The sequence below is a fragment of the Trachinotus anak genome, unplaced genomic scaffold (assembly GCF_046630095.1).
Source record: "Trachinotus anak isolate AG129_WGS33_773 ecotype Australia unplaced genomic scaffold, CSIRO_AGI_Tana_v1 ptg000002l, whole genome shotgun sequence".
Classification (NCBI taxonomy): Eukaryota; Metazoa; Chordata; class Actinopteri; order Carangiformes; family Carangidae; genus Trachinotus; species Trachinotus anak.
Genome location: NW_027273853.1, coordinates 17,260,166 through 17,281,471, shown reverse-complemented (window position 1 = coordinate 17,281,471; position 21,306 = coordinate 17,260,166). Strand labels below are relative to the sequence as shown.

Sequence of the window (21,306 nt, the reverse complement as noted above, 5' to 3'; positions counted from 1 at the left end):
CCGTGGTATAAATCAAATCATTTGGTTGCAAGCCTACAAACGGGTGGAGTCATCCGGACCGCTAGGGGACGCCACCGCCTCGTCTTGCTTTGATTTTACAAGACTGTAGGTTAGCATGCTGCTGTAACGACCTCGTTTCAACGCAGCGATTTTTTTTTTTTACTGTAACGTTATACCTGATAACACATATCAGGTGAGGTGCCTTTATTTTACCTTTGGCGACCGTCAGAAACATAGAGAGCGGACAATTAAACGGCTAATATTTTAATTAGCTGCTCACAAGTTAGCAACAGCCCCCTTTGGTAAGCGAACTGTTAGTAAACATCATGGTAAACATACATTAGCAGGATGGTGGTATACTAATTAGACTAAGTAATGTAGATAGCTATGTTTCCAGCACTAATTTTTTAGTCTTTTCAAATGTTAATGTTGAAAGCTGGGTGATAACTTTTTGAGTGAACCATCACATCTTCTTAACTCAGCTACTCGCTCTCAGTGATGTAACCAAACTGTATATCAATATCTAAGGTAAAGTAGGTAGGGATGAGTGATGAAGATAACTTTAAAATAAGCTCACAAAATCTCCCATATATAATTTAATGAGACCAGGATAATTTAACGCATTGAACTGTATGACAACAGCAAAATTACAAATCATAAGATAAGATCAAAGGTTATTTTTTTATCTAGCTAGACATAGCTGTAGCTAATATCAGTTTGTGCCTCTCATGACATTACATGAGAGGTATAAGCTAGGCCTAACTAGGGATGTATAATGTCACAATGCTGATGTTGTATCATTGTCTTCCAGCTCGAGTGTGAAGTCCTCATGAGGTGATGCTGCATGTGTTGCGCTGTCCTCAGCAGAGGTCTCTCATCTCTCTACAATGGAGATGTCTACGCTCCCTGTACTCCACCAAGCCTCACTCCCTTCAGGGCGAGGACTCCACAGAGACCCGCCTGAATCCCCTCAACATTCAGATGCTGTCAAAGAGCCTCCATAAGCAGATCTTCCGAGGGCTGGAACCAGAATACAGAGGGGAAGATGTGGAGCGCAGCATCAGGCATTTGCAGAAACATGAGCTATGGGGGAAGGAAACTTCACTGTTGCCTGATGTAGAGATGAAGCTTCCCCAAATGTATGGCAAAAATATTGATGAGCACTTTCGAGTATTGGCTGAGAATCAGAGCCTTCCCTACCTTGATGCTGCCACCAAGCTGCATCAGGCTGAGCTCCCTCCGATGCCACAAGAATGGAGCTGGGAGGTTGGTTGGACATGCTATAGGCCCAACGGGGAGAGTCAGAAGGTGGATTTCCCAGATGAGTCGGCACTGGTATTTGATGTGGAGGTGTGCACAACGGAAGGACAGTGTCCCACCCTGGCTGTTGCTGTGTCTCCCACTAACTGGTGAGAAAGAAGAAGAATTGTAGTGATTGTGTAAAGTGGAAAAATGCACCTATTTGCATTTCATTATTTATTGGAAAGATCGATTAGCTTCATTATGGTGTTGCGTTCTGGGTCGAGTTGTTTTGTTTAATAGGCAGAGGATGGATTTCCAAGATCGCAAAAAACATGTTTTTATACATGAAAATTGGACATGAATGCAAAATGGGCAACAGTTAGATCTTTTTTCCGGTGTCTTTATCTCTCACTTGCTAGGTATTCCTGGTGCAGTAAGCGTTTGATTGAAGAGCGGTACTCCTGGTCAAACCAGTTGACCCTTGCTGACCTCATCCCACTTGAGACACCTATGAATTCTGCCTACCCTCCTAAGGGCCAGTGGAAGCACAGGCTTATAGTCGGCCATAATGTCAGTTTTGACCGATCTTACATTAAAGAACAATACTTACTAAAGGTAGGTTTTCAGAAGATGGTGATTTTTTTTTCATCCTTTCAACACATGGTTCTAGCATTCTGCCTTCTTCTTTCATGTTGGATCTTTTGGATTTTATTTTGGATCTTTGTTGTATGAGTCACATGTATGTAACTTTAATGACATAAAACTTGTGTATTGTACACCAAAGAAAACAATGTGTTTTATTTTCTAAAGGGTTCAAAGGCACGTTTCATGGATACCATGAGCCTTCATATGGCCATCTCAGGACTGACTGGGTTCCAGCGCACACTTTGGATGGCTAGTAAGCTGGGCAAGAGGAGGGGTCTTCAGGAGGTCCAGGAACACATTAAGAAAGCTGGACAGAAAAGGGAGGGCCGAATGGTTTGTCTCTTTTTCTCACCATAGTTTTCCTACAGCATACATTATGAGTGGTAGTGTTGCAGTTTTGACATCAGCAAAACTCAATGTGATCTGATGTTTTGGTGTGCAGATCGGCTCCTGGGACTGGGTGAACATCAGCAGCATTAATAACCTTGCTGATGTCCATGCATTGTACGTGGGAGGGCCGCCCCTGCAGAAAGAGGCCAGAGAGACCTTTGTGAAGGGCAGCATGATGGATGTCAGGAACAACTTCCAGGTCAGAGGTTCACCACAATCATGTTAGATTGTCAGTAATAATAAGCCCAATTTATGCATATTGAAAGGTCCTCTAAATGACTTGCAGTCATCATGAAGTACAAGTTGGCAAATAATTTTGCCTTTGCTGCCCTCTACAGGAGTTAATGCAGTATTGTGCCATGGATGTTCAGGCTACCCATCAAGTCTTCACAGAACAGTTGCCCCTCTTCATGGAGAGGTCAGTCAATCCCAACCCACAAACAGTTAGTTTTCCCACTAACTCATACATGTCGTGTTTCACTAGCCAGAAATAATTATTCATCACACAATAATTATTTGTTCACAATGCCACCTAACTTGACTGCCTCTTACAAGGTGTCCTCATCCAGTGACGCTCGCTGGGATGCTGGAGATGGGTGTTAGCTACCTTCCTGTCAATCAAAACTGGGGTCGGTACCTGGAAGACTCTCAGGACATTTACGAAGAGCTCCAGCGCGAGATGAAGAAGTCTCTGATGACTCTAGCAGACGATGCCTGTCAGCTGCTGCAGGATGACCAGTGAGAAGAACACCTATGCAACACTGTGTTTCTGAACGTAGTGAAGTACTAATTTTAATTTTTGCTGTAATTGTGTGATAAGGTAAAAAGGATGGTAGATGTACGCTTAACCTGTAGTTATATAAATCAAAGGGTGCTTTAAGGTATTTTGTATAAAACATCCACTGAGCAGCTTATGTTTATTTTTCCTTAAGATACAAAGAAGACCCCTGGCTGTGGGATCTTGAATGGGATGTGCAGGAATTCAAGCAGAAGAAAGTAGCAGTCAGCAAGAAGAAACAATTGAAAAAAGCAGTTGAAACACAAGTTGCTACTCCTCTTCCAGACTGGGAAGAAGGTAAAACCTCAGCCACTGGACCACATTTATAAAGCCAATGTTGTATCTCTTTTTACAACAATGCCAAAAGGTGTGAAAAATAACAGATGAAGGGATTTACTTGAGTTGTTGTGATATTAGATACAGGTCCACCATCGGAAGAGGAGATGGAAGGCCCTTGCTCCAGCAGGCTGGCTGTGGAGAAGCTGAAGGAAACAGTGAATCGACTTCCTAAAAGAAGGCAACATCTACCTGGACATCCGGGGTAAGAGTGCTCCCAAACACCACACAATCCATCCAATGTTTATTTACCGGTATATTATCTTTCAGTTTCCACCTCCATTTGCAACTGACAGTTTAAGTCAGTCCTTCTCCCCCTTACTGCATCATCAGGTGGTATCGTAAGCTGTGCGAGAAGATGTCTGAGGAGGACAGCTGGTCACCTGGAGCCAGTCTGATCAGTCTACAGATGAGACTGACGCCTAAGCTGATGGGTCTGACGTGGGATGGTTTCCCCCTGCATTACACAGAGAAACATGGGTGGGGCTATCTGGTACCTGGACGCAGTGACAACCTAAATTCTCAGGAGGAAAACTCCGGGCCTGTCTGCCCACACAGGTAGTTGATGCACTGCGTTTGACGTAAAAGCATTGTAGGGTGTTTCTCATCAAGACACGAGCTTAGCAGGGTAATCATAAATGGCTGGATATTTTTGTGAATGATTTAACCTCAGATTAAAAGCAGGATGTGTGTATTAAAGTGTTCTTGTAATTCACAGAGCTATTGAGAATGTTTACAGAGAGTATTGTGAGCAGAACAGCAAAGAGCAGCCAGAGTATCTGGACTCCACCCCTTCAGATGACCTCATGTTGACGGACAGCACCGTGTGGGCAAAGGTGCATACACTCATGAAATGTTAGAGACTAGTGGAAACTGCTTAACTCATGTGGAGAAGTTTTATGGCTGGTAGAGCTAGTAGCTAATGCAGCATGACTTTACATGGTGTAAATTCATCAAACTGATTTTTTTTTTAGAAATTGTTTAAAATTATGGTTAAAAAAGGAGAGGCTCAAACATTGAAATCCTCTGAAGTTTGCATTGCCTGGACCTGGTGTCAGCGCTATGTCTGACCATTGATCAGACCTATAGGCTGAGGAATGATCATGACAGAGTGGTGTTTCTTCTCATCTCAAGGTGGAAGAGTTAAGTTCCTTGGAAACTTTGACGGAGGAAAATGGAGTCAGAATGATGAAAAATGGGCAGAGGACAAAAAACACAGTGAGTGAATTGGTCTTTGTTATGTGCAGATGCTTAATGCCTTTGTGTCGTTGTCATGAACACTTTTAACAGTCCTGTACTGTATTGTTAAATTTCTTAATAGCAACTCATTTTATGTCCTTTTTAATATGGAACTCCACTGTCTGTGTTGTTTATTCAACATAGGCTGTTTTCATTTCTCTGTGATTTCTTGTATGACTTTGTATTCTGTATCAACAACAGTCCCAAGATCCACATCATGCACCAGAGAAGAGTCAGTGCCCTAACCACCATGGAAATGGGCCCTACAATGATGTGGATATCCCAGGGTGCTGGTTTTTCAAATTACCTCACAAGGTAAAGTGAAGTTTCAGTGTTTACCTAGAGTGCCCCTAGTATTGGCACACTGTCACTCCAAAGGGCTTTTTTCATCATATCACTGAATATTTGTGTTTCAGGATGGTAATCACAACAATGTTGGCAGTCCTTTTTCAAAGGACTTTCTGGCCAAGATGGAGGATGGTACTCTTAGGGCAGGACGGGGTGGAACCAATGCTACACGAGCTCTGGAGATCAACAAAATGATGTCCTTCTGGAGGAATGCCCATAAACGTATAAGGTAGCTGTCAGTTCCCACCATGAAGTTATTCATGTTTTTGGGTGATAACAGGTCAGCTTTGTTCAAGGTAAAGATGGTGAACACATGAATTTATTGCATCCCCTCACAGCTCTCAGATGGTGCTGTGGTTGCGAAAGGGAGAGCTTCCTCGTATTGTCATCAGGTTGGTCTGGTGTAACAATTTCTATCTTGTGTTTATTGATCTGTTTATATATAACATATACTGTATATGTTTATTTACAACAACCACCCTGTCTCCCAAAAGACACAAAGAGTTTGATGAGGAGGCTCAGTATGGTGCCATATTACCTCAGGTCATCACCGCTGGAACGGTAACACGTAGGGCTGTGGAGCCAACATGGCTGACTGCCAGTAACGCACGGGTAAGAGGCAGAGTTGACAAAAGAAAAACTGCCCATCATATCACTAAACTGTACAAATCCGTCAGCAGAGGAATTTTGTTTGTATTTTGTGTCCACAGCGGGACCGGGTAGGCAGTGAGTTGAAGGCGATGGTGCAGGTACCACCTGGGTACCACCTGGTTGGAGCAGATGTAGACTCTCAGGAGTTGTGGATTGCTGCTGTGCTTGGAGACACTCACTTTGCTGGCATGCACGGTGAGATTTGTCCCTTTCAAATCTTGTTCAGTTCTTACTTAAATTTAAAACACCGTATTATTAATGTGGTAGAAAGCAATACCATTTTTTAATGTCTGGACAAACAGCATCTGATGTTAACTGTGCTGATCTTACGTCTCTATGGGGTTCAGGTTCTACAGCATTTGGCTGGATGACCCTTCAGGGAAAGAAGAGCCAGGGCACTGACCTGCACAGCCGCACTGCTGATGCTGTGGGTATCAGCAGAGAACACGCAAAGGTGTTCAACTATGGACGCATCTATGGTGCAGGACAGCCCTTTGCCGAGAGGCTGTTGATGCAGTTCAACCACCGCCTCAGTCAGACAGGAGCTGCCAGAAAGGCCAGGCAGATGTATGCGTTGACAAAGGGTATCCGCAGGTACACTCAACAAGCGAAATAGTTGTGTGTTCAAGTAAAGATTTAATTTCTACTTAGCTAGGTTTTTCATTGTATGTGTAAATCTGACAGTGGAGCTCTAGCGCTGCTTGTTTGTGTTTATATTTTTTGTCAGATATGATCTATCAGAGGAAGGTGAGTGGCTGCTCAATGAACTGGGCATAGAGGCGGAGAGGGAGGAAAATGGAAGTATCTCCCTGCAGGAGTTGCGGAGGATCTCTAAACTGGCCTCAAAGTGGTGAGGGAACAAGCAAAACATTACATACACAGCAACTTGCCACAATATATTCTCCATCCTCTCATTTCCCCCTCTCTGCTCCTCATACCCCTCAGCTATCGGCGGAAGAGTTGGGATATTGTCGGCAAACGTCAGTGGGCTGGAGGTACTGAATCGGATATGTTCAATAAGCTGGAGAGTATAGCTCATTCAGCAGAGCCGGCCACTCCTGTTCTAGCCTGCAGGATTAGCAGAGCACTGGAGCCCAAGGCAGTTAAAGATGAGGTGAGACGGCGCCGATCAGTGGGACAGACCAACTGTAAACATAAAGCTATTCAATGTGCTCATATTCAGATAGCATGAGCAGTCAGCTTCAAGGGCTCTGTGTGCCAAAACATTCTTTATTAGTATGAGGATGGTCACAATAACTGTGGTCAGTCCTGAGATAAGCTCATAAAAATACAGATCATTTGTAATCAATCATTTTTTTCCCAAATGATTGATAAATACTATCGACAGTCAAAAATTATTTTCATTCCTAATAATGGATTGGTATTTTAAACATTTGGTCTGGTAGTATTTAATAACAAATATGCTGACATTAAGGTCAAAGCTTTTATAATACTACATGCATCTATTTTTGTACTGTGTAGAACTTTCAGAAATACACGTAACATGAGGTCTGTTGTTGCCGCCATGCCTTCAAGATGGACCATAAATGTTCATGTTGCCATATGTGTCGTTTGTCAGTTTATCACCAGCAGGGTGAACTGGGTGGTGCAGAGCTCGGCAGTGGACTACCTACATTTGATACTGGTGGCCATGAAGTGGCTCTTTGAGGAGTACCAGATTGATGGCCGTTTCTGCATCAGCATCCATGACGAGGTGCGGTACCTCGTTCGCAGTGAAGACCGTTACCGAGCAGCCCTGGCACTTCAGATCACAAACCTGCTTACGAGGTCTGCTCACGGCTTAGTCATTCTTCTTACATGTCAAAATATCCACTGTAGAATGGGTAAGAAAAAAACTGACAGCTTTTCTGATTGTGTGCTTGTGTCTTGGGCAGGAGTGCGTTCGCACACGCGTTAGGCATGAACGACCTTCCCCAGTCAGTAGCTTTCTTCAGTGCGGTCGACATTGACAAGTGTCTAAGGAAAGAGGTCACCATGGACTGTGTGACGCCATCTAACCCCACAGGCCTGGAAAGAAGATACGGCCTAAAGCCTGGTGAGTTCTGCACACCATCAGCCTTTATATTAGCGTATGCTTTTTTTTTGTAGTATGAGGCATAGTATATACGTTCACCAAATATAAATATGTGAAAGTGCATGAAAAAGTCAGGACGGGAAATAAAAAAATCTTCAAGTCAGTCTTAGGTGTAAAAGTAATTTTGAAAAAATTATCCCATTCTGTTCTTAAAACCCCAAGTATATCTATGTCTAAGTGAAGAAATCTAAATAAAACAATATCAATCCTAAGCAGCCATTTTACATTGTACACAACCTTTAAGTTTATTTGCTCCCATTATACAGCCAATTGATCTGTCCAGAAAAAACATAAAAAGGAGTACTGAAATAATGTCCAACACAGTTATTAATCTAAATTTTACAAATTTGTGCACACAAACTAAACATTTTTACCACCTGCAAGGCTTTGTAAAATTCCATGTTTGGGAAACCATAGTATAGCCAAGGACTGACAAATAGAGCCATCTCAAGTATCATGTAGTTACAACTGTACTGTCCTTAAAGTCAGAACAGATTCTTAGCAGTGACCTATATCTTACAACAGAGCAGCTCATTCATCCTGACAAAATGGGGGCAGGAAGTCAAATTAGTCCTTGACAAATCTTCCAGTAATGTGAAATAGAAATTAAAATGTGTTTTAAAAATACATACACAAAATACACATTTATTTTGAATAAAGTGAACGGGGGAGGAACACAACCAGACTGTTAAACAATGTGTGCAAACTCTCCTCAGGTGAAGCCTTGGACATCTACGAAATCATCAACATCACTAAAGGCTCTCTGAACAAAGAGAGATAGCACTTGTTGGACAACCACGCTGTGGTTATTCAGAACAGCAGCACATGCACACAGCTGCTGAGAGGCTGTTCATCAGCAGGTAAAAGTCAAGATCAGTGAGGAATCTGGAGATGTGTTTGTCAAACGGAGGAGCTCCTAAGCATCAGTTCACTGTTTTCGCTTCTTCTGCTTGGGTTCTTGTGTTTCCTCTGCGTCCTGTGACTCTGTGGGCTGAAAGTAATGAAAGAAGAAACAGACACTGAGAATGCTGAAGGGAATTAAATATAAAACACTTTGCAGTCAGACCATATTAGATGCAGAACATTCCATGTGGGAAAACTAGTTACAGTTTGAGATGGCACTTGCCTCCTGACTGTTGTCCTGCTCCTGCAGGGCTGCGTCCAGAGTAGCAGCATTGATGCGGAAATCTCTCGAGGTGCTCAGCTTCATGTACTGCATCAGATTTACCTGGACAAAAGGTGAAATGGTGAAACACTGTATGGCAAGTGGCCTAGCTGATCCATCTGTACTGATGGTGTTCAGGGAGAAACCTGTATTTTGCTCTTTTTTTTTTTTGCAAGTCTCTCTTTGTATTTTGAGAATAATAATGTGTCATAGCTCTTAAGTAATCCAGCTCACACATACCTTTGACTTCTTTGAGAGTGTGATGAGGTATTTCTCATACTGTTCAATGCTGAAGATCAAGTCAGGGATGACCTTTGTCTCTCGCAGAAGTTTTGCCTACCAAGAGAAAAATAAAAATAACATTGCTATAATCAATATTAATAAGTCATTTCAGTTACAATTTTAGGAGAAAAGTGTCCTTACAGAAGCAGCAGCGTTCACTTCATTCCCTCTCTTTTTCTTCTTGTCATCTGCACCTCCACCACTAAATTCTCCACTCTAACAGAGAAAGCACAAAGATTAACAAAAAAATCCCAAACTAAAAAAACGAATCAGATCATTGTCGGTGTGTGAAGTGAGCTGTACCTGTGCATACGTGATGAACGAGTAGCACTGTGTTGTTAGGTGTGTGCCAGACAGTTTGACCTGCGCAGATGGCATAGGAAACATTAGATTGGGAGGATGTCAGAAGTACTAGAAGATTTAAATCGTGAAACAATACCTCAGACTCACCAGCTTCTCAAAGCGTGCTGGAAGCGTACCGTGCTGGGTGGCACACACCTGAATGTACTAAAATAACACAGGGAGACAAGATTAATGTGACACTGGGTAAACTGCATGAAAATTCAGAGAGATCACAGAGTGGACAAATACGCACATATTTGACCAGAGTGGTGAGGATGGTGTATGTGCGACGCAGTACTCTCAGCAGGGTTATTGTGCAGGTGCCAGATAGCAGGGCTGTCTGGACCAGCTCATTTAATGCTGTCAAAAGAGTCCCGAGCTGCAGCGCCACTGCTTTCTCCATTGGATCCTGCTCTCCTGTCTGGGTGGCTTCGCCTACACATCGGGAACACAGCATCACAGAAGTCTTAGTAACATTCACTGACAGAGATGCATTCCTTCCCTTATCCCCCCTCAACTCTCTCCATCAATCCAAGTGAGCACCAGTGTAGAAGGCTTCTTACTGGAGCCAGATTTATCAGAGGCCGTATGGCTTTTCCTTCTGGCAATCAGCCAGTCCACTTCATCAAGCACTCTGTCAACCTGAGACAGGACCAGCAGCTGGGGAAACAGATTAAAATGATGATGATGAAGACTGTGTGCACACTACACAAACTGACTCTGCGATATCTGTGTCACAGCAAATCAGAAGCCTCCAGATAGAAAACCAATACTCACTGCTGTGGTTGTAGCAGTCTTCATGTTGACAATGGCAAAATGAGACTGTTTCTCTACCTCCACATCCTGATTGTAGGGAAAGAAAGCATTTTAGGAAATATTGCACTTTGTTTGTCACAATAACGAATTTAACTATTGGCTATGACAGCTGGAAATGATATAAATAATGTTCCAACATGGCCATTATCTCCTAATCCTTTTATGATGTGTGATGACAGGAGACTATGATCAAAAGTTGGATGTGAACTATGGACAATGCTGCTGTCAACCTAGGCACTGGGATGACCCTGCATTTAATACATGACTGCATTGTAAACCCTGATATATGCAATACATTGCTGGTATGAACTGATGCCACTCTGTAGTTCTTTGTACCTGATCGATATCCCCCAGCTGGCTGTGGATGTCTTGGCAGAGCTCCAGCAGCAGACCTACAGGACTCTTATAGAGAACCTGCAGGTTGAAGAGAAGCAAGAGCAGCCCCTTGGAAAAAGCAGGATCCTCTAAAAGGAGAAAGAAGTTCACCTTAAAACACACCTCAATGTGCCTGAAATTGAAACCAAACTCAATTAAACTGTTACTCACCAAAACTGGTCTCCTTGCAGATTTTCACAGTCCACGTGATCATCTGAACAAACTGTAGATTGATTTGTTTGTTAGTGGAACAAGTACAAGTACTGAATTTGCTCCGTGAAGTGCATGTAGGAGTACACCAACCTGTTTAGAGGAGGACTTTAGCTGGCGTGAGAGCACGCTCAAGATGCTGACCAGCAGCTGAGCCTCTTTGCTGTTAAATTCCTCCTCTCCTCCACTTAACTGAGTGAACAGCGCTCTCTGTTGGCAGGCAGAGAAAATTGGATTTTAGTGGTGATGCTCATGTGGGACGCATTTACCCACTCTTCATGACATTTAAAGTGTAACTGCAAGAAAGTCAGTGCATCAGTGCACAAAAATATGAAGGAAATAAATATATTGATTTTAACCTTAGATTGGATAGACAAACAACAACTTCATCCCTAAAAATTAACATACAAATGCACCTGAAACTGTCGAATGTAAAAGAAGTTCATCTCTGTAACGTTGCCATCATCTGGCTCTGGATCATCTTCTGGCATGTCTGCAAGAAACACAAAATGTGATGAATTCCTGCATAGTATTGGTCTAAGACCTAAAAGTCCCTATGTGAAAACTTAACAAACCCATGTTGGAGAGGAGCTGGGCCATCTTGTCTGGATAGCGCTGCTGGCAGGTTGTGAAAATCCTGAGCAGACCTTCCAGACACAGCTGAGACAAGCTGGAGCGCTTTTCCTTCTTCCCTGCCTCCTCCACCACGCTGGGGATGTTGGTGTAGCGCCACATCAGCACGCTGGGAGGACATTTAGACAAAGACAGATCACTCATTGGTCCATTGGTGCCACAGAAAAAAGACAACCATGACGACAGTTTTACTAAACATCGTTATTTAGGCCAAGGGATTCCAACCTTGTCATGTCACAGAGGAAGCGGAAAGTCCTGTCTGCGTTCTGTCCATCTGGGCCATCTGTGTGTCCAGTGTCCTCCAACTGCTGGATCTTCTGTACAGCTACACTTAATGCATAACGCACAAATTCTCCACTTGAACGGAGCACCGAGAGAGCCTCCTCTTTGCTCTGGGTACTGTCTCTGCACAAAATCCCATTTTTTTTTGTAAGTCACTTTTTATTGCTTTTCAAAAAGAAAAAAAAGAAACAGCAGTTCCGTCACAAAGACACAAATAGAGGAGCTAACGATAATAACGATAAAAACAAAAAAAAAAACCTAAGAACACAGAGGACAAAAAAACGTATATAAATAAAGAAATACAGGGTAAACATTGGCATCACCCATCACATTGCTCTGATAGAGCATTTACCTGAAGAGCGCAGTGAGGAGAGTTGATATGAAGCCCAGAGAGAGTAAACTGCGGGGGGTCTTGTGCGAGGGCACTCGACCCTTTCCAGATTTCTCCTTGAGAATCTCAGACAGCTTGTGGTAGTGGTTAAACAGCTGCACGAGCTCCTCAAAGCGGCTTTTACTGTAACACACAGAGGCAAAAGCATGATTGAAAATTCAGCACGGTAACAACATTCATGCTACACACATCCATACAAAGTGAGGCGTTAGGTTGCTACCTGTAATTGGCTTTGATGAAGTTGTACTCCATGAGAACCTCATACACTCCCATCACCAGCACTGCATAGATATTATTCTTCACCCCAACACTGGATCCCATGGAGAACTCTGCTGACTTGTCCTGATCAGCACAGACAGTTAGGCATAGACAGTTTAAGATGCACAGCTGACACACAATTCAAAAAAAGAAAATGAATTCATTAATTCATTCCTGACAGTCAAGAAGACAGATTTTCTTCCTGCTTACATATCTCATAAGGATTCCCATATTTTCTTCAGCCAGACTCCTAAATTTATTAAAATTTCAAGCCGTTAGTGCCTTTCTTCTTACTGCTTTGTGCTTGTCACTAAAATCATTAGGAGGACTAATAAATCGTTATTATTGCTGATCTCGGAAAAAGTTACTCCAGCTCTTGACAAGAGAGTGTGAGAGCTGAAGACATCATTTTCACACTGTGACAGGAATGCATACCAGTTCAAAGTCCTCCATTTCACTCTTGATCATGCGTTTTGTCATGCTCTCTAGGATTGTCTGTAGTTCAGACTGGTATCCTTCCTCCTCGTCCTCATCATTGTCGCTGTCGTCAGCATTAGGGCTGGCTGATCGGCGCACATTCTGCAGCCACAGCAGGCAATGTACAGTACAGCTCGCCAGATGGGCCTGAGATGGAACAAGCACTATTTATAGCAGACATTAACACAGCAACATTTGCACAGAGAAGCGGGAGCACAACATTGCACACATGCTGCAGTGCAGACAGAGTACCAGTGGCTCCTGGAGGTAGACTTGGTCTCCATGAGCTGTGATGCACGGCTCCAGCTTCACCGGGGGCAGGAGGTCTTGTTCAGGCTCATAGTACCGCCTCAGCTAAAGATACAAAGACATGACTTACAGCTCCCACACCTGGTAATAACATGACGAACAGACCATTATATGTAACAGTTTGGACTTAACTGACACACATACCTGTGTGAAAAGGGTCTGCATGATGGAGCTTGCAAGCTGTGAGTTCCGACGGAGAACATCATAGAATCCCTGAAACAGACGAGAGTTTGCCCTTTCAGGATAAAAATGTCCTTCCACAGCTCAGTTGCAGAGGTAATCATAAAAGTGTTCCTTTGAGAATCTTCTTTGGAGTTATATGTATTAAAATGCTTGAGGTGGAGTAACATTATTTGCTCCTTTGCTTATCAAGACTGTCAGTAATAGTAACTGTAATTCCAACATGTGGTAGAGTTAAAATGAAAAAGTGATCTCTAACCTCGTAAAGCATAAGGCGCACATCAGCCTGCTGGCTTAGGCAGCGACGCAGGCTGCTTAGGATCTCCAGACAGAACGCTTCATTTGCAGCAGAGTTGTAACGGGAATGAACGTCCACTTGGATCTATTCAGGGGTTCAGGCAGACGGTTACTATTTGATCACACTATGTTTAAAATTGCACCCTTGTTGCACATGCATGTATCTAAAGACCACATATACACAGTCCAACTGTACCTGGCTGGAGGAGACTGTCTGGCTACACTGGCTCGCCGCCAAGCTGCCCAGCACTTTGAAGTTCTTCAGCAGCAACAAGAAGCCAGTCACTGCAGACTTCCTGCCGTCCAGTTGGCTGGTAGAAAGTTATTTACAGGGGAGAAAGGTGAAGGAAATTATCTTTATTTCAGGTGTTAAATTGATTTTCTTTTTAATTACTGTTAAGATTTGAAATGCATTAACCAAAGCATGGTTAATTAATTATACTGATAAACCTCGTCTGATTAAGAGCACAGGAGTACACACCTGGAAAACATGGCCTTGCGAAGAACTAGAATCAAAGCGTCTTTCAAGGACATACTGACTTTGAGCAGGGGCTGAGGATTAAATAGAGTAAAATGATTAAATAAAGAAACAGAAACTTTGACAATATGTTTTTGCAGGTTTTAGGTACCTGGACAGCTTTCAGTAGACCCTGAACAGTGGCTAAGGGCAAGTATGACAAGTGGTCAAATGTCTCTGTGACCTTGGAGGATGACTCCAGGAGGATCATGGGAGCAGAGATCACAATGTCAGAGAAAAGATCTAGTGATATAGAAACAAAAAAAAATAAATCTAGTTAAAGTTTAATCTCTAACCAAACAGATTCGACACTGGTGTAGATCTGGGGTCAACATCTGAGGGTTGTATTACCTAAGTAGTGATTGACAGGGGAAGCCGTCTTTGTGACCAGTCGATTCAAGACCTGCTCCAGTATCTCACCTCTGATAGGCTCGTGCATCTGCCGCAGAGGAACACATATTCTCCAGTGAAAAAATACATTATGCACATGTTGTTGATATCAGTGGTGTACAAAGTGATAACTCTATAAAATGAAAACCAAATGTTACCTTAAAGCCCTGGAGGAGCACCTGACCTCCCAGCTTACATGCCTGCTGAGTTGGGGTCCTGGCTACAGTAGCAGACCCCTCTATAGCCTTGCCAAATGGTCCTGGCTTGGGTCCAAATGTATCCATGAGGAAGAAGCCCAACTGCACCAGCCCCTGGGTCACATGGTCCCACCCAAACACGCTGCACAGGTAGAAGAGTAGTACCCATGTGAAAAGATTTAATGCAAATCTATTTCACTTATTTTATTGTGAAGAACGTGCTTTTTTACTGTGGAAAAAACGACTTTCCACTTTCTTATAGAGACCATTATTGTATCATAATATAAGCACATGCCTAGTCTTTATGTTAAAGGTTTGAGATGGATTAATAAATACTTTGATGTTCTGACCTGTTCTTAACCGTGTCCAGTATCATCTGAGCCACACTGCAGTGCCCAGGCAGGAGGTCCTGCAGGAACTTTGACCCCTGCTGCAGCTGCTCATCCTTGAAGCTCTTGATGATTGCCCCCTTCAAAAGGTCAAACACCTACCCAGACCAGGGAAAAGAGAAAGAAAAATGAGTGATGAACAGAGTAAACGGAAGAATAAGAGATAAAATGCAGTGAGACTCAAATGAGTATATGAAAAATAAGTTAGATTTCTCACCTGCTCTTCATAGCGCTGGATACGTGCCACTGAGAGCAACAGGGCAACGCTGAAAGGACACAGGTCACCATATGATGTCTGGAGGAATGCGATTTAAGAATTATGGCATACTCCACAGTACATATTTATTCAAAATATTAAAAAATAATCTCAAATGGATAACTCATAAATAACCTTAAAGCTTTTAAGGAATTCTCTCCCAAGTTCATGGTCGAGTCGTATAGCAAAGACTATGTGGAGGATGGCAGTGCCCTCCACATGCCTCAACTGGTCCTGTGGGATGGACTCAACCTCTAGATCCAAGCTCCTGATGAAGAAATAGTGAAAAATAATAATCAGTAAATAGAAAGTAGGCAGCAAGAGAGAAAGATTTGTCACTTGCAGTGTTACGAGTCACTCACTCTCCATGTTTCTGCTCTTCTTCCTGGCGAATATCTTGCTCCTTAAAATAACCAATGATTCCATCCAGGACCTGTTTCTTACAGCCCTAACAGACAGCACAGGCAGACATTTACATATTCATAACAAAGCAGAAGACATAATTACCTGTTACTGAAAATCATGTTGTTGCACACACACACACCTTTGCAGACAGAAGCAGCAGTTGGTAAACCAGTGGTGGAATCTCCTGCAGATCCAGTTTAGTGAACATCCGCAGTATTTTCTCCATCAGGAACTGCAGCTCCTCGGATGACAGGGGCACATCCCTAAAATGAGGCAGACAAAAACCTGCTGACTAGTTTCATGGTATACCCTGAGAGGTGGCACAAGAAACAAATAATAACAGATGTAACACTGCGTTATCATTGTGAAACATTATAAAAGCAATAAAAACTGAAAAAGACAACTGTACTGCAATAAGCTCTTATTATTCTGAGAGAAAATGAATACTTTGATGGACTGATAGGCAGCAGTGTTACCTGAACATGGTCGTCAGGTGAATAACACATTGCGGGTCCCATCTGCATGAGAAATTGGTTTGAGTTTAAAAGGACAAGTATATAGACAGCAAGACACGGTCAAGAACTCCCTTGAACATGTACGTACAGTTTCAAATCTGCACTGTCCTCACCTGCTTGAGCAGAGGCTGTTGATCAGCTGCTTCTTGTACTCCTCACCACTGAGTTCTCCTAAAGTTAAGTTACAAGCAGCCATGAGAGACAGACATTCGTCGTCTTCTAAAATTTCCACCTGGTAGATAAAGCCACTGGGTAAGATGTTGATATATTTGTACAGCATAAAATAACAAAGGTACTGTGGCTTACTGTGACTAGTATTTCACACTTACCTTTGCCGTAAGACAAGACTTCACAAGCTGCAAGGGCAGTAAGCACAGTAGGGAACAGCTCCAGGGATTTCCCATTGCCCATTTTTCCCACCTTGATGGCGTCAACAAAAAGAGACGCCAGTTGTGCAAGAGAGGGTCCAGACAATGTATGAGTCTGTGTATAACATTTGAAAGGCAAACTGGAATTAGACAGAAAGTATTTCAGTCACGTCTGTTGCATAGAGTACATACAGTATGGGGGGAAAAGATGTGTCCAATTCAAACAATGCCAAAACTGACGGGCAGGATGCTGTGAAAATCTTTACTAGAAATCTAGTAATCCCAAGGAGTTTGTGTATGTTCGCAAACATATTTTGTTTTATTTTTATTTTTTTTTTGTTTTGTATTCTATTAACTTTAGGAGAGCCTAATACAGCATTTAACGTCGATGTGTTATTTGATTTCCTTGTTGCTGCCATTTGACTGAAGAGGCATTATAATGAATGCATGTCATATAAATGGATAGTGTAGAAAAGTATCAGAATCAGGCTTTTTTTTTTTTTTTTTACCTCAAGCATCAACAGTCCAATGATGTCAGCCACCACCTCAGTCTGGAGGTTGCCGGACTCACACAGGGGGATGCAGTGTTGATAAACAAGAAGTCTGCGGTTCGATCCCTCAGTGGAACTGGGCGGAGAGCCTAGACGACAAAACACGCTGTTTGTGTTGGGAGTCTTTTTTTCCTCTATGGCATTTTGCCTTTATTTGTAAGACAGTGAAGAAAAGCAGGAAAGGAGGAGGTGATGTACAGCAGTGAGCCTCGGCTGGATTCGAACCCGGTCCCCTCCGGCAGGGTTAAAAGCATCTTTGTGGTGGGGGTCAAGCGTTGATATTAAACTTGATGCGGTTCATATTAACTTTACTGATGCTCCTTAGGGGAGATGTGGGCATTAAGCAATATAAGCGTAACAGCTGTGTTGGTGTCAGAGCACTCACATACTAACAGTACCTACATGAATGTGTATTCTTACCTTCAAATATGGCTTTGATCGTGGCACCGACCTTCCTACCCTTTAATGCGCTGTTGGTAATCATAGTGATTAGCTAGAAAGCAGAAAAGAGAGAATTAAGAATTTCCCACGGGATTTTCTTACAGTGCCAGTTTGTTTTGTTTTTAAATGAGATTTGATAAACCCGATCATTGGCAATAAGTACCTGGTCATTTTTGAGAGAGGATAGGTACGTCTGAAGCTCGGCGGTACTGTCTCCTCCTGACAGTAAGAGGATTTTATCAATTTCTCCCTTCATGATCGACCCGCAAACGGAGACAAGTGGCTGGTAAACGCAGAAAGAAATCCCCGTTAACCTCAGCAGGGATAAACTTGATCAACGGAGGAATGAAAGGTTTCCCTCTTCTTGTCGATGTCAAATTTAATATTGGTCACCCAAATTAATTTAGTGACTTAGCCCGTGAAAAAGTCAAATCACACATTCTGTGTCTTTGGTAACGCTTTCATAATGTTTGATGAATTTCCCGCCAGTGGACACTTCCTGTTTTGCTTCGCGGTTGCCACATTCGACTCAAAGTGTCCTACAATCACAGTATTTAATCATGTTACATTCAATTGTAATACGTACAATACAATTTAATAAATTAAAATATACATGCAATGGCATGACATATGTTCTTTTATAACGTCAAGTCATTTAACAATACGCTTTATCCCTTACTAGACAGTTTCGTGGTTTTTACAGACCCCTTTACATGCCACACCGACAAGCGTTGTTCTTTGACACGGGTTGCCAGGTCTGCTAATTATAAACGACTTTGTGTGGCTTGGTCCAAACTATCCCGACCCTTGAAAGTCACTGTTTTGGGTTTGTTTATTTTATTTCTGGGGCTTGATCAAATATAAGCACGTATTGTTACTACCGTAACGCTTCATCAATAACCTAATTCAATTTGGGGTTTTAAGAGGGTAAGTCGCCTGTTTCTATGAGCAGTTGTGTATAGTTTGTTTACTCTCGGACAGAATCGTCTTTTCGACCTTTAAATAGACACGTGACCCGACGTCATTTCAACGGGCCAGTGGCGCAATGGATAACGCGTCTGACTACGGATCAGAAGATTCTAGGTTCGACTCCTGGCTGGCTCGAAAGTTTTTCCTTTTTTGTGAGGAAGACATATCGAGCAAGGTCGCGAAGCATTTTTTAAATTTAACTCCAACTAATGTATCACTTTTTTCCTTTGATACATGTACCGTGTGACAATTACCAGCGAGCGAAATATTATATGGGATCGAGACTCCAGCTAGCACGTTTGCTTCCAGCATGCTAGCATGCTAGCATCAGTCTATCCACCATACCAAATACTGAGTGACATACACCCTGAGATCGCTGACTCGAATCCCACTCGTTCCCATCCAAGTATACCAGTAAATATGTATGGCAACAACTAAAATAACACAGAGATGTTAAGTAGGCCTAAATATTACATAGTGATATTGAAGACACAGAATAGGACGCATATGTGATAAAGATAGTTCGAGTTGAGGTAATCCTGTCTCGTTAAATTGTTTTAATATTGTAAGTAAATGAGTAAGTTATTATTATCTAAGTAAATAATGATGAAGAAGAAATCAAAACACAGACACGACTGAGCCCATTTTATATATATATTTTTTATATAGTCACAACAATTATAATAGGAGCAATAATAATTATAATAACAACAATATTAAAAGTAATAGTAATAATACTAATAATATTGATGACAATAATAGTTACAACAATGATGATAATAATAACATTACTATTTATAGCAATATATGCTATTTTTATTCAAATAAATTAAAAAGTACTTTCCACTTGCTACTACATGCTCAGCATGAGTAGAAGTTGCAGTAACTCTAACATATTATATGGAAACATTTGATACAGTGTTCATGCAACATACTCTTTTAATGTAATGGTAATAATAAAATAACCCTGTCTTATTTTTATTTTTGTTTCCATTTGTGGACTACCTCTCCTAAAGCCTAAGCCTCAAAATGTCAGATAACATCCCAGGATCACTATGAGTCAGAGGTAAAGCGTTATAGGGGAGTGATATGTACTAACACAAGTATTATATACCATTAACCACAGCTAAGTACATCTGGCACAAAGAGGATTTAATAATTAAGGGGTAGTGGATGAGGAACCCCCACTGGACCGGAGTGGCCTGCCTTCCTCTCACAAAATACGTTCAGTAGTGGAAGTACTGTGTTTCAAGTGAACAAATGTTCATTTAAGTAAAACATTTTTTTACTTACATGAAACTACACAAGTATAAGCATCAAAATATACTTTAAGTACTAAAAGAAAAATTGTTCATTATGCAGAATGGTCCTTTGAGGAGTAATGTATATATATTATTTTCTATTATAATCTGAATCTGCATAAAATAACATGGCTATATTCTTGTACAGCACGTGTCGCAAAATTGTACTTAAGTACAGTACTTTCCACCACTTTATTAGACAGTGTAATCTGTGTATTCACTCGTTTACAAGAAACATTCGTAATCATCCATGTGCTAAAGTAAAATGCAATAGTAATGCTAACAAACTGATCACGGAAACGTTACAGTATCACTGTCATCAACAGGTAGGGTAGTCTGTCAGTCATATGTAAAATTAATTAAACGTTAAATTAATTATTAGATTTTTGGTAGCAGACGGAAAGCTGATTGGCTGTCCCTACCAAGAATTAGCTCGACTCTCAGGTGGCAGGGACTGGCGTCTATCCACCATATCAAATACTGAGTGACATACACCCTGAGATCGCTGATTCGAATCCCACTCATTCCCATCCAATTGTGATCAAGTATACCAGTAAATATGTATGGCAACAACTAAAATAACAGAGATGTTAAGTAGGCCTAAATGTTACATAGTGATATTGAAGACACAGAATAGGACGCACATGTGATAAAGATAGTTCGAGTTGAGGTAATCCTGTCTCGTTAAATTGTTTTAATATTGTAAGTAAATGAGTAAGTTATTATTATCTAAGTAAATAATGATGAAGAAGAAATCAAAACACAGACACGACCGAGCCCATTTTATATATATTTTTTTATATAGTCACAACAATTATAATAGGAGCAATAATAATTGTAATAACAACAATATTAAAAGTAATGATAATAATAATAATGGTACTTCTACCAACAATAATAATAGCAGTGATAACAACAATGATAATAAAACAAGAATAACAGTAAAAATACTGCTACTACTACTCATACTACTACTACTACTAATAATAATAATAATATAGTGTAACATCAATAACTTAAATAAATATAAAGTAAGGCAAAAAAATAGCCTGTTGCCCTCTGGCAGGTGCTACAGGACCATGTCAAGGAAAGGTTCTTTCCCTGGGCAATGAGCACACTTTACTCTAATAAACACTGAATCTAAAGATGTACTAAAATGTGATGAAATAAGGTGCAAGATAAATGACAAAATGAATAAAACAAAAATAATGTGTGACAGTGGCAATCCCCTTGCAATCTGTCTTGCTACTGCTTCAGAGCCTGCAT

General features: G+C 41.6%; 2 protein-coding genes and 1 non-coding gene across 5 annotated transcripts; 2 read left to right on the top strand and 1 right to left on the bottom strand.

Annotated features, from left to right (window-relative positions):
• Window positions 1–21: 21 nt before the first annotated feature.
• Window positions 22–9,273, top strand: polg (polymerase (DNA directed), gamma). Of its 3 annotated transcripts, XM_071502981.1 has the most exons (24): window positions 22–302; window positions 812–1,409; window positions 1,662–1,857; window positions 2,053–2,220; window positions 2,330–2,476; window positions 2,616–2,695; window positions 2,833–3,015; window positions 3,210–3,352; window positions 3,473–3,596; window positions 3,725–3,949; window positions 4,110–4,227; window positions 4,526–4,609; window positions 4,832–4,945; window positions 5,047–5,207; window positions 5,317–5,370; window positions 5,473–5,590; window positions 5,689–5,824; window positions 5,977–6,223; window positions 6,357–6,479; window positions 6,575–6,743; window positions 7,209–7,417; window positions 7,525–7,685; window positions 8,441–8,529; window positions 8,585–9,273. In XM_071502981.1, exons 2-23 carry the CDS (start codon window positions 838–840, stop codon window positions 8,503–8,505), a joined length of 3,597 nt encoding a protein of 1,198 aa, XP_071359082.1. In that variant the 5' UTR covers window positions 22–302; window positions 812–837; the 3' UTR covers window positions 8,506–8,529; window positions 8,585–9,273. The 3 variants fall into 3 exon arrangements, with proteins under 3 accessions (XP_071359082.1, XP_071359073.1, XP_071359062.1); XM_071502972.1 differs by having other exon boundaries at window positions 24–193; window positions 8,441–9,273; XM_071502961.1 differs by having other exon boundaries at window positions 24–302; window positions 8,441–9,273.
• Window positions 8,350–18,258, bottom strand: fanci (FA complementation group I). Its single transcript, XM_071502947.1, has 37 exons — window positions 17,934–18,258; window positions 17,750–17,822; window positions 17,288–17,418; window positions 16,740–16,893; window positions 16,524–16,581; window positions 16,372–16,413; window positions 16,035–16,158; window positions 15,853–15,938; window positions 15,626–15,758; window positions 15,452–15,529; window positions 15,196–15,332; window positions 14,807–14,987; window positions 14,610–14,697; window positions 14,371–14,501; window positions 14,223–14,293; window positions 13,938–14,052; window positions 13,704–13,826; window positions 13,409–13,477; window positions 13,208–13,309; window positions 12,914–13,102; window positions 12,441–12,562; window positions 12,182–12,343; window positions 11,773–11,952; window positions 11,490–11,656; window positions 11,331–11,407; window positions 11,008–11,124; window positions 10,876–10,927; window positions 10,666–10,793; window positions 10,291–10,356; window positions 10,077–10,173; window positions 9,767–9,948; window positions 9,622–9,678; window positions 9,475–9,534; window positions 9,313–9,387; window positions 9,130–9,225; window positions 8,851–8,952; window positions 8,350–8,715 (listed from the first exon to the last, which is right to left on the bottom strand). The coding sequence occupies exons 1-37, from the start codon at window positions 18,024–18,026 to the stop codon at window positions 8,653–8,655; spliced, it is 3,981 nt and encodes a 1,326-aa protein (XP_071359048.1). The 5' UTR covers window positions 18,027–18,258; the 3' UTR covers window positions 8,350–8,652.
• Window positions 18,259–18,801: 543 nt separating this feature from the next.
• Window positions 18,802–18,874, top strand: trnar-acg (transfer RNA arginine (anticodon ACG)). Its single transcript has one exon. It is a non-coding gene; the product is annotated as a tRNA-Arg (tRNA).
• The last annotated feature ends 2,432 nt before the right edge of the window (window positions 18,875–21,306 follow it).